Raw genomic sequence first — 16,973 nt, forward strand, 5'->3', positions numbered from 1 at the left:
CTTTTGATACTCATCCTTCCATGTAGCTTGAGACTGCTGGTTGGTTTGACCTACTATTCTCTCTACTGTTCTTTCTTACCTCTATTGTATGTAAACTATTTTGTTATTTTTTTATCTACAACCATATACTGCACATTAATTCATACATGATAAATGAATGAATGAGTACTGCACACAGAAAGATGGTACACAAGGTTAATTCACCCGTGACAACTATCCTACACTTTCATGTTCATTGAGCGAACATGGTTGTCTGGGAAGAGATGTGCATGCCAATTTTGCTCTAGGTGGACTGAATAGGAACCATACTGTAGATACATTGGGAAATAGACATGCATGCTACACACACCGCAGTGGCAACACAACTGAGAAGAGTATATAGGAGGGGTGGCTAACCTGAGATTCTCAGGTGGACTGCACCTGCCTGATCACTGGCTATTCTGGCTGGGGTTGACGGGTAATTGGATGTTCACTAACACCTGGAATCACAGGTTCTCAATGCTTACTATTATCATGTACCCAGTGTTTTGTTTCTGGAAAAAGAGGTGCCAAAACTCACCATGAATGCTTCCCTTGTTCTTTTATAATGGCAATAGTGCCAATGATTTCCGGCCGAAAAAAAGCCCTGCATTTATTCAAAATATATCCATCCTTCTTGCTGGAGGAGGCCCAGTGTGGCAATTACTCTAGAATTTATTCCTTAGAGACATGGTACAGAATCCAATTACGGAGTAGCAGCAATCACATCCTCTAGCAAGCCAGTTCATTGCACCTGTGGCTTGTTATACAGTGGTACCTCGGGTTACAGACACTTAAGGTTACAGACTCTGCTAGCCCAGAAATAGTACCTCAGGTTAAGAACTTTGTTTCAGGATGAGAACGGAAAACACACGGCGGTGGCGGCGCAGCAGCAGCGGGAGGCCCCATTAGCTAAAGTGATGTCTCAGGTTAAGAACAGTTTCAGGTTAAGAATGGACCTCCGGAACGAATTAAGTTCTTAACCCGAGGTACCACTGTAGTTAGTAGTCCTTACGTGATGTCATGACAGGCTATTTTACCTTTTGTCATTTTACACAAATAGCAATATACTGATATAATGATGTTCAAGCTTCCCAAGAACACCAGTGCTTTCAGCTGTGGCATTATAAGTATATCTTTCAAGTGTTCAATTCTCAAACTTCAGATCACTAAGCAAAAAAGCCAAGCAAAAAGAAACAATAATTGAGTTTTAATCAGCACAAAATCACCAGACATTTTATTGTAATTATGACAAAAGTTTAATTTTGATTCATTTTGCATTTTTATACTTTTAAAAGTAAATATAAATCAAAGAATGTGAAAAAACCCACGAACACAAAAGAAACATTGCTTCTGTGACTCCAAAAATTACATAATGCATATTCATAACTACTCTATTATCTATCTGAACAAGAGTACAACAGAATGGAAAAACACACAAAGTCATTCTTCAAAAGCCTCCTGACTAAAGGTCTCTCCTTGTAAATTATTTAATATTTTACTCTGTGAAAACTGAAAAAATATGAAGAAATTCCAAAAAGGATGCAATTCCAATACAAGGACAACTTGAATTTCAGAATGCCTAAAACTTCATTTCTTCTAATAAAATAAAATAAGATGTGCTATAGTCAATGCTCCCCACAGATAAATCTTCAGAACTACTGCAGTAGTTTTACTATAATAGGAAATAGGTTTTATTGCTGTGAAATAAAGCTGGCATACTTATTTCCAGCAATGAGTATATTTACTCATTAGTGTACATTTTCTGCAAACAACTCATCAAGCTAGTTATACCAGAAGAATTTTTTTATGGAGCTGAATTTTCAGTATTGCGAATATGGGGGGGGGGAATTACTTGGCAAATTAAAGCATGAAATCCAACCTGTTAATTAAAAATATGTATTTCATAGACTGTGACCAATTAAGTTATTATTTATATTGTAAAGTGGATGCTACAAACCATGAATGCTAGATCAGGTGCTGTTTAACTGGTTTCCATCTACAAACTATCAGGCTCTGAGAATATGTAAAATGCTCACCATATATCTTGATTTTATCTTAAGAATTTTAATTGTTTTATGATATAACTAGATAGTAAATAGTCCCCAAGGAATGCTTTTGATTGGGCCCAAACAAATCAGGTGTCCATAACAGCAGCAGTTTTTACAGCATATTTTGAGCTCCATTTTACTTCATTGATATTTTACACTAAATTATAAAGCTAGTGAAAATTACATAGTCCATCATGCAAAAATTAAAAAAAAACCCATCCCTTCAAGCAATGCCATTAAATAAACCAGTGAAGCAGGGGGCTGGCAGATGGAATATAGTCAAGCAATGTAAGCATACAAGCTTGCAATGCTGCTAATAATTTCCAAAAGGAAGAGTATCAAGAGCAAATGTAGGAACTGAATGCCTTGTCTTAAATAAGTACAGATTCCACTTAAAGTGCACCTGCTTAACCTTTTTTCTTAAAAAAGAAAATCCTATTACAGCTATGCAAATAAGCAATACAAGCTAATCTTTTTACATATTCTACTCTACAAAGTAGTAAATAGTTGAAACCTAAATTACAATCTTTAATATATGAAATATGCTTTCTGTACCATGAACTTTAAAAAAGAAACTAAATGCTTATTCATAAATGCTGGAAAGTCTGAGAAATTGTTGACTATCATCGGCTGGTGTTAAAGAAACAGGTTGTATTATATTTTTAAAAATTTTCATAGTCAACAAAAGTTTTTTAAGGCTCTGAAAGAGAAGCAGTCACTTTTCTTGAGATCTTTTGGCAAGAGAATATATAAAATAAAGTGTAGCAGGGCCTACTGACATTTTGGAACTTGAATGTTCATATTTTTTTAAAGCCAGCTCATTCAGTGTCTGCACACAGTTATTGCACTCATGTATTCCTTGGAATACATTCACATCAACACAGTAACGATGATTGTGATACAGCCATGGCAAAAATAAAGTTTTCCAATTCAACATGAGATGAACTGCCCGTATGCTCAAAAACTTCCTCCAGAGAATTAATGCAGGCAGTTCTCATTTGATGTCTGAATGTAGTCATTCAATAATTCACACATATAAAATTTCACCAACTCTCATAAATACAAATTTGTCAGAGCGGAAAAGAGATTTATCACATGCAAACTCTTAATTAGTGCGGTATACTGCTTTGGAATATATTTCTATCAGAGTTAAAAGAGCATTTTTCAAAAGGTAACCAAAAATGAATTGAAAATAGGAGTTTACTGCCAAGTGCAAGTCCTTGTAGCAAAGTTAAGACAAATTATGTTTCATTTTATCACTGCACTTTAGTCTTACTGAAAGACTACTGAATTCTGTCCATGTTTTTCTTAGTAAATGCTACATTTCAAGAATAATGGATCTATCAAGTAGGCATTATCACATCTACTTAAAACAAATTATTTTTCTCTATAGTATGTCAAGTACGATTTTAGAGATTCAGGAAGTGGTAGACTCATAATTCTCTCCCGCAATAAATTTATTGGGGGTTCTTCTGGCTTCAAGGCTTCACTGTGATCTTTCTCATCCTCTTCTTTGTTGTCTTCTTCCATCTTTTCATCTTCTTCACTATCTAGAGGCTGAGGAATGAGCTGATTGCCTACAAACACATAGGTGTTAATCCTGCGCCTACGGCACCGTCTGCGTTTGCGTTTGGGTGGAGGTTTTGGAATAATACCCTTGGCTTGCAACTCATCATTTATATAGTTTCTAAGAGTGCGCCTAATGTAGATTCGAGCCAAGTCCTGTAGATTCCTAACAGCACAGGGGGCTGAAAAGAAAGAGAAAATTAAGATTGCTCTCTAGGTCAAGTTATCTAAGAGCAGTACTGCAAATCGATGGTGAATTTTTAACTAGGTAAAGGAAATAACCTTTGAAAGAAGTAAAGGTAAAAATAATATACTATGAAATGGATGGCAAAGATCAGTTATGTTGGCCAGAATCCAGTTAAAGGCAACTAGTTATACAGAACCAACAGAGTTTTAGACTTATTCTTCCTTGAGCAGCAGTTCCACTGACTCATGCTGCAGTTTTGAAATGGACAGTCAAGAGCACTTTGTTGATATGGCATGAGGTTTGGCCTGCCCACTTATTGGGGGTGGGTGGGTAATAATATCATGTCACTTTTTCATGACTATCTTGCCCAAAATTTGATAGATTACGAGAGAATTCTATCAAAAGAGTGGGGCCATAGAGTTATTATGTAGTTCCTTCAAATAGGTTCCCCTAATCACATATTTTTAAACCAGATCATGTTAAACAGAATGTAGCTCAGTTCATAGGTAATGCTAGATCAAATAATGATGAACATGCAGGTTCATGGTGTGAAGACTGCAGCCACTACACTTTTCCCACAGTTCTGCAGCTGCCATGCTATCCAGGGCTAAGGTTTGCTTCAATGTTACATATGAACTTGGGCTCATGGTTTGTCTCCGCCAGACAAATCGTGGGTGGTAGACCAAGAAAAATTGTTGATTACAGCTCATGGTTTGTCTGAAGTGAGAAACACCAAAAGCCTGAGTTCTGATGCAATACATTCTAATATAACTTTAAGAATATTTATGTAAGTATCATCAGTAGCTGCGCCCCAAAGGAAAGACTAGAGTTAAATGGTACTTACGAAGTCCCACAGTATCATTTTTGCTGCTGTCACTCTTGCTTGGCTGCACAAGTGGAGCAAATGAAACAGCAAGGATGTTTTTGCTTTCCCAAGTATTTTGTCCAGTTCTCTGTATTTGGGTTAGCTGCATGGAATCATTTAAGTTTCAGACACAAAACAATTAAATACATGACTTCATCTACACCTGTCCAATTCTTATATGCTGGCCTTGCTCTGACATAACTACAGCTTTACCATCACAAGGCTAAGCATCAGAATCACATGCTTCCTCAGTCAGCGTAGCTGTGAGATCAGAAGCTTTTCCTTGTGTTTTATTAAGCACAGTTTATCTTTTTGACAGAACCTGAACAAACTGTTAGTCTTGAATATGATTACTGAAACAACCTTAGCTGGTTTCAATAAGCCACAGTTAAAATTAATCAGAGTCTGGGGTTCAGACATAATATTAAACTGTGCTTAATTGAAAATGGAAGTGGAAATATCCAAACCCCTCATGGCAACCTCAGAGAAGGAAGGAAGAGTATGCGAGCCCAACGCCTGCACTGGATTCTTCATGCAACAATAAGTCAAAGTTCATTGTTACATTTGAGATCACTAACCACATTTGGACAGTTTATTTATATTGGTTAAATAAACTGAGATATGACTCTTGTGTTCCTGCATGCCATTCCCTGTGCCAGTGTTCAAAACTCCCATTGTTCTAGGCGCATTTTGCGACAGGGAATTTCATTAGTGCAGGCAGTTTCTGAGCTCTGGCTCAAGTACTGCACCTATGATTTCAGATTAAAACTGTAGAGTGGAAGGAAAGGAGAACCTTTTTCTGCCTCCCCATTTCCAGGTAACTCTCTGAAGACTGGAAAAGAGATCTTCTTAAGAATATTAGGAGGGTGGGCAGGGGAAGGACTGGACCATGTGAAAAATAAGCATAATATTGTAGCTGCAGTTCATTCATTTTCAGCTTTGTATTCTTGCTTTTTTTAAAAAAAAAGTCCCTAGACATTCCATTTTTGCACCCATAACCTAGGCTTAAAGTGCCATTATCTCCTAGCTTTCATATCTCAGTTTCTAACACTGCCCTGTGCTCCTATAGCAATCAGACCAGAAGTCTCTAATTAACCATAACTTCCTGCTTCAGCTGAACTGAGAAATTATGGTTACCATCTTTCAAACCACCCAGGATATTAACTAACTTAAACCATTATTTAAAATATTGTTCTGAAGTTGGCAACTCTAATTTCTTGGTGCGATGAAAAGAGAAAGTGCTGGTTGCTTACCTGTACCTTTAGCTCATTGTGTAGTCATCTTTGCACACACACATACAGGTTTTGCACCTGTGCAAAGTGTCTTCCTGGAAGATTCTACAGCTAGGCTTGCATTTTGTGGATACTGCACTACCACCAGCTATGTGCACAGTTCAAATTTTTGAACAACACAGAGGCCCAAAATTGAACAATCTAAAAATTCCAAGACACACTAACCCCTGAGGATGGAAAGGACAGGCTGCGTGTCCACACATATTTTCACTCACAAGAATTATGGGTACAGGAAAGCAACATGTCCATTTCCTTTGTAGTCTTTGCACAGCTACACACATGGGTAGAGTAATAGGCTGTTCCTGAAGGTAGGGGCAGGCACAAAAAACAAGTTGAGCAAGGCCTGTTGGAAGGAGGCACCTACCTAGAGACTGTTGAGTCAAGGGTTGCAACTAATGAGACTCTTCTAAGAAAAATGAGGAGCAGCAACAACAACCCTCATGGAGTGCTAATAAACCCACTCCAGAACAGGACTGTTGCAAGGTGGCAACAAATTTAAAATACAGAAAAACACACTGTGAGCACAAGCTGAGCAGTGGCTATGGCAGATAAAAACTAAAGCTGGTCTGATGCTGGCCAGTTAGAAACACAGTGTGGCAAATAACCAAGGCATGAAATCATTTCCTTTTTTTCTGGATTGAGAAAACTAGGATGAATATTAGGTTGTGAGGGTCAACCCAAGAAAGACTAGCTATGGGAAGAAGGGGAGTTGTTGTGCAAGGGTTAGCTATCATGAGTGCATACTGCCACCTGAAAAGGGACTACAGAAGTGAAGAAGATGCCATCAACAAAGCCCTGTCACATAGAAGTGGAGGCTAGAGGGCTCAATGGTGCAACTCCCTAGGAAATGTGTTGTTGTCAACATTTCTCTGAATCCCAGACTGCTGCTCAATGTGCACAGTTGGTGCTGAAAGTCTATACCATTACTAAACTTCACTGCACAAAGGGTAGCAGACATATTAATGGCCCTTCTTACATAAAGTAGCGGTTCTTGGTCTTGAGGAAGTCTGTAGGAAGTGAATCTGGACTTCTGGTCCAAACAGTAGTTAATCAGTCACCTCTACACCTACAACGGTTATCTAATAGTTGATTATATGTTCTAGCACCGGGGCACCAATCTTGAAAGATGCCGTTTGTGGAAGAACAAAGAAAAACCTCTTTGCCCCAAATGTTGGTGACATGAAAAGTTAATGCTATGTGCAATGCACAGATGCTGCCACTACCAAACACTTCAAGGGCTGCCGCAGCTAGATGAAAGGAAACCTAATGAATGCTCAATGATTCCTTCAGTGTCAATACCAAGTGAAGCTATCATTGAAAAGAGGAAAGCAAAATAAAAAGAAGTTGGGAGTGACATTGATATCAAGGATTCTTCAGGCAGAAGATTCTTCAAGGATTCAAAGGCAGTAACAGTAAAGCCCCCACTGAAAAATGCAGCAGGGATAGATAGTGGCATTGAGACTCTTCAGCTTTGATATGGTATCTATGCACTTGAGTTACTGTGGGAAAAGTCTGCTGAGACCAATGCAACTACATAGCTTTGATCCTGAAGGAAAAACAATCTTCCATACTAAGCGAGAAGTGTGGGGAAAAGCGTGGGAGAAAGCTGCTGGCACCAATTCCTTTATCACCCTCAAATAATAACAAGAGTTGCCTGTGGTGCAGCCAGCTGGGATAAGACCTCAGCACTCAGTAATGAAGCAATGGCAGCAGAGACTTTGCATTGTAAGTTAAGGCAATTACAATCCCATCACTGAGGTTTTCCACACTGCTGTAAATCATCAGCAGATAAATCAGCTGAGATTCACACCAGCTGATTGAGGCATATCTTGTCCCTGATATAGAGGTGGTGGCAGCATAGTAGCTGTAGAGCTGGGGCAGTGCTGGTTGGGGCTGATGAGTGTTCGAGCAAACAACATCTGGAGGGCACCACGTTGGCTACCCTTGCGCGGCGATTGCCGCTGATATAGGCAGTTCTGTATGTGGGAATCTGCAATGGGGTGTTGTTTAAAGAGGAGCTCCCTTCTCTTTTTAATGGCACTGGCATGCCTGAAGGCTGTCATCAGAATGGCTGAAGCAGCAATGTCTTGGTGTCATTGACCACAGGTTTTACACTTTTTTGGGGGGGGGGACCTTAGAAGGGCTGAAGCCCAGTGACAAAGTGGTCACGCCGAAAGAATAGTCAAAACAAAAGGAAAAAAGGAAAATGGAAAACAAATGACTGTAGCATATAGAAAAGCATAAAATGAACCTCAGAATAAAAGGAACTTTTTTTTACTTTAAACAGATGAAAAAATACGGAAGAGACTCATAAACACTGAGAAACACTACACACAACAGTAAGATAGCAAGGCTGAGCAGGATGACAAGAGATGCAAGGGGTTAAAGGAAAGACAGCTTTGGTGCAGGCCAAACCGGAAACTGACTAGGAGGAGGAAAAGCATTGAAACTTTGGGAAGGGTGATTCTGAGGGCATCTCTACCCGCATTTGTGAAATAATAGTATTGGGGAGTGGAGGAATCTACTTAAGTTATCAAGTCTTCAAAAGATTTCATATGAGGTGTGTCCTGTGACATGAAAGAAAGTGGAGGAGAGGGAATCATGCCCCTTAATATATGCATGGGGGAGGAAGGCACATGCTAAAATTAGAGCCTAGCTATAGAGTCTTCTCAAAAGAAGCTCTGTGGAGAGGTACAGAACCCATAAGGGGCTCCACAGAGACTACTCAAAGAACTTGGATTAATTAGATGCCTCCTGGTCTGATTGCTTGTGCCTGCAGTGACTATGTGGAGGCATACGGCTTGCTCATTTTTCATCTTAATAAGCCTGGAAATGATTATCCAAACTAAGTCACTGTCTAGTACTTCTCACCTTGAGAAAAAGAAGAGAACATATTTTTAACTGGCGGAACAGGGAGCCTACATTTATTCTGTTACATTCAAACATATTTCACATAATTCCCAGTTTACTTTTAGAAACACTTTATGTATTCTTGCTAACTTTAAAAAGGGTTGCAGGTCTACATTAATTTGCAGGGTTGATATAAACAAAGAAAACTCAGCTACTTTTGGAATGTTTTGGTACAATTATATCATTGACTGAAATGCAAATTTGACTGATGCATGCAAATCCATGAATTGCCCAGGACAATGAGTATTTAAATACATATATTAATATGCACAATATCCAGAAATTAAAGATGCATAATTAAAACTAGTTGTGTATATCTGATGGGGGGAAAAGGATAAGTGTTCACATTGCTGAGAGCGCACAAATTTGCTTAAGAGGCCCTCCTTTGGTGTTTTCCAAGGATGGAATTAGAAGACATAATTACAGCAGTTTTCATTATTGGTTTTAAAATTCCTCAATACTTTATATATTAAAGATCTGTTAAGTCAGCATTACCTGTCCAATTTCCCCTGCAAACGTATTAAGCTTGCAATCCTCTGGGCAGATCCGCAATACAACTATTTATTTTGAAAGCCTTTGCTTCAGTCCAGTGTTGTTTTTCCTTAATGGATAGCTATCAGTGATTACTGAACAAGAGTGGTATGATGTAAACCTCTCAATTCAAAAAGCATCCATGCTTCCTTAAAATATAGTAGTAGAATGAGCTGTTTTGTGTATTGAGGAGAAATTATAAAGTTGTATAATATTTAATTGATGAGCATTCTTATTCTAAAGGTATTTGGTAACTTATTGAGCAAGGCAGGCTTCTTAGGGATACTGTCAGCTTGAGCAAGTCATGTATCAGTGTACCTACACATCCCCATCTGTAAAATGGAGATAATTATACTCACCGTAGAAAAGCCCTTTGATATCTATGAATGAAAAATAAGTACTAAGTATTATTGTATCACTAAACGTTTCATGCTTTTCAAAACATTCTGTCCTTGACTGAAAAGGAAAGAGAAAGAAATGTCCCAGTTTGCTGGTCACTGAGCATTACACTGTGCTTTAAAACATATATTCACTCTGAGTCCATAGTTTCTAATTTGTCTGGATTTTTAAAGGACCAATTTCTGAATTACGGTTGGGTGCACTTACCTGTTGGCTAGATCCCTTGCTACTCCTGCTAACAAATGAATAATGAAATCATGCAAGACTTATCGGATGATCTGCATGTCCTGAGCAATTGCTTTATTCAAACATTAGCAAAGCAGCGTGGGATCCAGTCACAGGGAAGTCAAAGGTATGCTATTTTGATAACATTACCATAGCTAGCTAAAGCTCAGTTTAAGAGATTAACTGAACAATGCTGAACATAAAACTATAAATAGCAGTAGTAGCACTGAAAGGGTAGCAGTCACTAATCAAAGTGCATTCTTAAACAGGCTGAACTGCAGCATGATGATGCCTTGATAACAGTGTTAATTTAAGAGCAGGGATAGATAGCTTGTCTGAAGGTAGGATAGAGGACTCCTGTATATATAAGCTTTTTGTTGTTATGAACACATTAATTGGCCACTCAGTTTTTGTATCACAACAAAACCAGAGGGGGGCTCTGTCAGAAAAAAATTGACTAAAGGCCAGGGATGGTCCTAATAAGCTATAATGTGCACAACTGGGATCTCTGGAAGTCAAAGGAAAGAGAAGAGTGAGATTATGTGGTCTATTGTTTCGATGTTGCTATTCTCTGCTTTAAGGTTTACAAAATACCTTTGTATTCACTGTACTGAGGCAACTGACATTAAGAAAGTCATTACGAGTCCACACACAAGAGAACTACTTTTTATCTGTTACAACTAAACACACATGACAAACATACTTAATCACCTGATCTTCAATAGGCATAACTAGAATGCCCCCAATTTTCAATAATATTTTCATGTAGTTCTCATGGTCTTTTTGTACACCAGCTCCGCAGTAAATCCGGTCATATTGATGACTATCTGATGAGATTTGCAAGCAGTTGCCAACTACGAAGGCAGGTTCACAAAATTCAAATCTGTGGATAAAACAAACATTTCGTGTTTTTATAGATACCATTATAGAAAAACACTAAATTGCACTTAAAATCGCACTTTTTAGTTGTCCTTTGGCATATCAGAGAAATTTGAGAACTAATGGGAATTCAGCGGGAGTATGGACAGTTTATTGTAATGAATACCACTTACTGCAACTGCATTATCTTGATGGTATACAGTACTTAGATTTACCATGAACACAATACATCTACATTTATTATAGCCAAATTTCAGTTACAGCTGCACATTTTAAGTTTCATTCATTTCACTGGACTTAAATCTCTGAATGTGTTTTACTTACATATAAATTCAAATTCAAATATATACACATTGCCTTTAGTTGACAAGATCCCTTTATATGAATTCATAACATGTAGTTCATATTGAAAACCTTCCCTAATTATATGCACCGAGTCAGTGAGAACTCTGCAGTTCCACTCTTCAGAACAACTTTTCAAATAATTGGACATAAAGAAATCCTGCCTTGCCCCCTTCTTTAATGATCTGTCAATATATGGCAAAAATATTCATTTTTAAAAAGAAAGTTGGGCCTGTGTCAACTTCTCTTAGTTTTTAATTTGCTGTGGGGTTAAAAAAAAAATCTAAGAATTTTGATGATACTGTCTCTGGATCTTGTTTTACTTGTTGTTCCTATTATTATTATTATTTGTTCTGTTTTGCCACTTCTAATCTTTTAACTCTTTTTAGCTGTGACAAGGGGACGCAGGTGGCACTGTGGGTTAAACCACAGAGCCTAGGACTTGCCGATCAGAAGGTTGGTGGTTCGAATCCCCGTGATGGAGTGAGCTCCCGTAGCTCGGTCCCTGCTCCTGCCAACCTAGCAGTTCGAAAGCACATCAAAGTGCAAGTAGATAAATAGGTACCGCTCCGGAGGGAAGGTAAATGGCATTTCCGTGTGCTGCTCTGGTTCGCCAGAAGCGGCTTAGTCATGCTGGCCACATGACCCAGAAGCTGTATGCCGGCTCCCACGGCCAATAAAGCAAGATGAGCACTGCAATCCCAGAGTCGGCCACGACTGGACCTAATGGTCAGGGGTCCCTTTACCTTTTCAGCTATGACAAGGAGAATCTGAAACAAGGTATTGCAGCATGGAGTGCTCCTGTTCAGGTTTCCAGCCACTCCACTCCCATTACCACTCTCTCCCTTTTTTCTAACTTGATGTCCCAACAGTTCAATCCCAACTGAGCATGACTAGTTATCACTGGGGTGGCTTCCCCCCTTGTACATGCTTGGTAGCATTTTGACTACAGAGAAGTGAGTTTGTTTGTTTTTAATAGATTTTTGATTAAAGCTTAAATTAAGATATACAAATATTAATATCAACTACCGAATATCTTCTTTCAATACAAAAAGGTAACTAGCTAATCTAAATAAAAACAAAAAGAGAAGAAAATAGAAAATAAAAGAAGAATAAAAAAGAGAAAAAGAGGCAGGGCTTCCAACTCTTCATTTGTCACCTATACATAAAAAATTATTCAAAACTACAACTCCCATCATCCCCGACAACTGACCATGTTGACTGGAGCTGATGGTAATTGTAGTTCAACACCTGGAGTGCACCACATCAGCTACCTCTGCCTAGATTCATAGGACACTGATGTGAGAAATCCACAAGAGGATAGAGCTACTAAAGGCAGAAGAAAGACACAAGGTCACTAAAAGGTGCACCAAGCACAGATACGAGCCAATTAAAAAACCAAAAAGCACAAAGCCATTTTCTCCATTTCATCCTTTCACTTTCCACCTACATGCATGCAGATTGAGGTATCAGAACTTACCCTGAAAAGTCGGCAACTAGAGCGCCTCTTCCACGCATGTGTGTGGAGCGATCGAGCACTTCTGTGTGTGCGGTGAAACCCGGAAGTATACACTTCCGGGTTTGCCGCGTTTGCAAGCTGAAAAGATGCAACATGAACCTAATGCAACACGAGGTATGACTGTACTATGCTAGCTGGATTAGCCAAAGCAGACATTGCAATTTTGTTAGTAGATTTTAGGCTCTTTTAGACAGAATACCACCAGCAGCAGGTGTACAACAGTGTTATGCATTTGCAACTGTGTGTACTTAGGGAATTTCCATGTGAGAAATGTAATTTATGGCCACCGAAGTTAGACCAGTAATAGTCATTTTAACAATGCATCTGTAGGTAGATGCTAACACACTGCCCAACAGATAACAATTACCACCATACCTGATTTATGTGCCAAGATACAATTTTAAAACAGAAAGTGTTCCATAATACACAAAATCTGAAATACATGGTGTAAGCCCTTTCATTCTAAGCAATAACAAATAGCCAAAAATATTAAAAACCACAGACACATACAGTAGGTAAAAAAAGGTAAAGGACGCCTGACAGTTAAGTCCAGTCGCAAACGACTCTGGAGTTGCTGCGCTCATCTTGTTTTACTGGCTGAGGGAGCCAACGTTTGTCCACAGACAATTTTTCCAGGTCATGTGGCCAGCATGACTATGCTGCTTCTGGCGAAACCACAGCAGCGCACAGAAACGCCGTTCACCTTCCCGTCATCTACTTGCACTTTGATGTGCTTTCGACCTGCAAGGTTGGCAGGAGCTGGGACTGAACAACAGGAACTCAATCCGTCATGGGGATATGAACCGCCGACCTTCTGATCGGCAAGCCCTAGGCTCAGTGGTTTAGACCACAGCGCCACCCGTGTCCCTATGGTTTGGCATAGTAAAAGGTAAAAAGGTAAAGGACCCCTGGATGGTTAAGTCCAGTCAAAGGTGACTATGGGGTTGAGGTGCTCATCTCGCCACAGACAGTTTTTCCGGGTCATATGGCCAGCATGACTATGCCGCTTCTGGAGAAATCGGAGCGGCGCACGGAAACGCCATTTACCTTTCCGCTGGAGCGGTACCAATTAATCTACTTGCACTTTGACGTGCTTTTGAACTGCTAGGTTGGCATGAGCTGGGACTGAACAACAGGAGCTCACCCAGTTGCAGGGATTCGAACCGCCAAACTTCTGATTGGCAAGCCCAAGGCTCAGTGGTTTACACCACAACGCCACCCGCGTCCGACACACAGAGGTACTACAATTTAAAATATTTTCAAATATGTTATATAGTCCAATCTGAAGCTCAGTTATATTTAGAGACACAGTAGTCTTCTAGTATAACAATCTAGTTTATTCCTGATATGTGAAAAAGCATACTCAAAAATCTGAGCACAGGACTGGGGTGGGGAAAGATATTGCAAAGGATTGATGGATCCCCTTAATCAGCAGTAGATATAACAAAGACATTGAAAGAGAGTTCACAATTACTGATAATGCAATTGCAGTGAAGCAGGCATGATTAAGCTTTTTTAGCCCAATGGTTGAATTCTCTTGTGGGTAACCTTTCTGGGAGCTAGAGGCAAAAAGTAGGCAGAACAGAACTATGAATTTTACCTTTGTATATCAGGCTACATTCCAACCACACAAGGTTCAGAGGATTCTACATACACAAACCCCTCTGCCTCTCTATCCAGGAAAGCAAGAGGCATTATTACAATTCAAGAATACAGTCCAACCAGACAAAAGCAGTTCTTGAGAGTGCAGCCTGGGGGCTAGATAGAGGGGCTGGAAAGATGCATTTGGTCTCAGTTTCCCATCCCTGTGATAAAGCCCCCACTCATAATGGAAAATCCAGATACCCATCTCCGTATTTTGAAAACTTCACAATTTAAAATTGTATTGCAAACTTGTGTGAAATACTATGTGGCTGCAATAATTAATAGTATAGGCTTGCTTTAAAAATCCCAGAAAAATATGCATGTTTTACTTCCACCATACAATAACTGTTTACGGCCACAAAAACGAGCCAAGCAGACAACATACTTACTTATCAAAACTATCACTATATTTTATGAAGCTCTCCAGTTTTTCCTTGGCATATTCTACCACATCTGGATGAAGTTCTATTCCATGATTTATTCCAAAAGGGCCTGTAAATTAAGAATCGGCAACAATTTAAGCCTCACTAAATCAAAGAGTGCCTTGTATATGAAGATGGACATTTCATATGAACACTAAGCAACTTTAAGCCAGTACAGTATTTGGGAAGTGAAGAAATGTGAGGAGAAAAGCCGTAGCTCTAGTATTCCTCTCTCTAGTCACATGGCTGGCACCTGCTGGGCTCATTGGCTTGTTCCTTATGCATTTCTGCTCTCATGCTTGGATCCTGATGAAACTACACTGATTCCTGGTCATGCCCCTCTGAGCTTCAGAACGTGTGACCAGGTTGGTAAAAATGGTGCATCCAACTTAGAGCTAATGGTTCCTGCTAGGCCATAAAATGAAGTGGGGGGGGGGGAGTGTATTAAAAAAAAGGCTTTCAACCCCAAAGCTGCAATATGTGTTCATAATGGACAGGTTTTAATTATTTCATCTAGGATGACAAAAATGATGTGATCATTTATACAGACTACCTTGAAATGTTTAACGAGAGGACCAGCTTTATTCTCCCTTTGGAGATAGCTTAATTATGGGATGGTTCCCACACTACATTTTCCTTCCCAATTGCTACTATTCACATGCCTGTGACAGTGTGAAGAAATGCAAGTAAAAACCAAGCTGGAGACAGACATAACCAGAAATAATGTCTACAGTCACACAACAGTATCTTTCAAAGTACTGAGATTGTGTCAGTTCCTGTAACTTTATCCAAGTGTTTGATTCAAGTGTTGGTCAAGGATCTGGAAGACCATGTTTAGCGAACAGTTTAGAAAGGTTGTCAACACATAACTTGCTCAAAATATTTCTACCAGAAGAGCTGTTTAATTATGACACTTACTTTAGAAGAGAAATCTGAAGTATGCCTGTTTCCTCTTATGTCATCTTTCGCAGAAGGCATATGCAAATATCAGGTACTCTACAGCAGTGCAGTTAAAACATGCAAGCTACATGGGAATTGAGTTGATACCTGCACTGATCACTGCTAATGCAAATAAACTAGCAGAACAGCAGAGGCAGAACAGTAGCTAAACCATCCACCATAGCTCCAACTTTCACACATGCCAGTAGTTTGATACCTTCCTGTTCAACTTTCCATGTTGCTGGAGAAGTTGCCATCTAGAACTGCTCATAAGAATATGCACCCATGTGTATATGTACTTCAACACAAGCACCTTTGAAGCAATGCTCCATTACTAGCAACAAAATGATTTATGGATTTAAAGTTCAGGAGATGCTTGGGAAAGGTATCAAAACATTTAATTACTTAGAAAAAGTTACAGAATAAAGTTACAATTCAAACCATCTATCAAGAAAAAAATATAAATTTCATCCCATAAATTTTGTCAATGCATTAAGCGAAGAGGTATTTTATTCCCCACAAGAGGGAGCAGTGAGTTGACAGTCTTACTCCTGCTTTCCCTAGAATGAATAATAATTTTCAGGGATTTCCCCATGTCATTAAAGATTGACTTAACTATTTCTTAGTTTCATTAATAGTTTTAATACCTTTTTTAAAAAAACCACTATTCAGAACAAAACTGCAGGGAATGCAAGAGATCCATGGTTGGACTCTATTTCCACCTTTGGCTGCAGAATCTCTCAAATTTGGATCAGAACAGAGATGCTTGGAATATAACATTCCTTTTCTGATCTATATCCCTGAGATATGATTTGCCATAATGTGTAACACAAGAGGTACTACCAGCACAGAAAGAATGGGCTATATGACCCCTTCTCCCTAGCATTAATGTCCAAATCCTACTGCTCTACCCAGTTTCTTTGAACTACCAGCACTGGAAATCCAATCTCAGATCTCCCATATCTCATGTTGTTTGGCCCTAAGTAAGAATGCAAGTGAAATACTCAACTCTCATTTCTAAAATAGCGAAATAATAAATAAAACACCAGTTAAGAAGTGAGGAATCAAGAGCAAAAGGTGGAGGTTGCATTTGAAATTCCTGAATAATATTTTAAGGCATTGAAGTCAATGTACATTAAGCACAATTCATCTGGAAAACCTCCTTATAAAGTGCTATGAAGCTA

The 16,973-nt window shown here is 39.1% G+C and overlaps 1 protein-coding gene across 19 annotated transcripts in view; it reads right to left on the minus strand.

Annotated features, from left to right (window-relative positions):
• Positions 1-1,212: 1,212 nt before the first annotated feature.
• Positions 1,213-16,973, minus strand: part of PCMTD1 (protein-L-isoaspartate (D-aspartate) O-methyltransferase domain containing 1) — a 35,400-nt gene continuing 19,639 nt past the window's right edge. For 17 of the 19 annotated variants that reach the window (XM_081204941.1, XM_081204948.1, XM_081204937.1 and 14 more), the window contains 5 exons: positions 14,818-14,920; positions 10,756-10,927; positions 9,780-9,800; positions 4,667-4,790; positions 1,213-3,817 (listed from right to left, as the gene is read on the minus strand). In XM_081204941.1, coding sequence (XP_081061067.1) covers positions 3,447-3,817; positions 4,667-4,790; positions 9,780-9,800; positions 10,756-10,927; positions 14,818-14,920 — 791 coding nt within the window. In that variant the 3' untranslated portion in view covers positions 1,213-3,446. Of the gene's footprint in view, positions 3,818-4,666; positions 4,791-9,779; positions 9,801-10,755; positions 10,928-12,745; positions 12,765-14,817; positions 14,921-16,973 lie in introns of those variants that run through there. The other 2 variants (XM_081204947.1, XM_081204946.1) reach the window with 2 other exon arrangements.

Source organism: Podarcis bocagei, assembly GCF_964188305.1.
Source record: "Podarcis bocagei genome assembly, chromosome: 8".
NCBI lineage: Eukaryota > Metazoa > Chordata > Lepidosauria > Squamata > Lacertidae > Podarcis > Podarcis bocagei.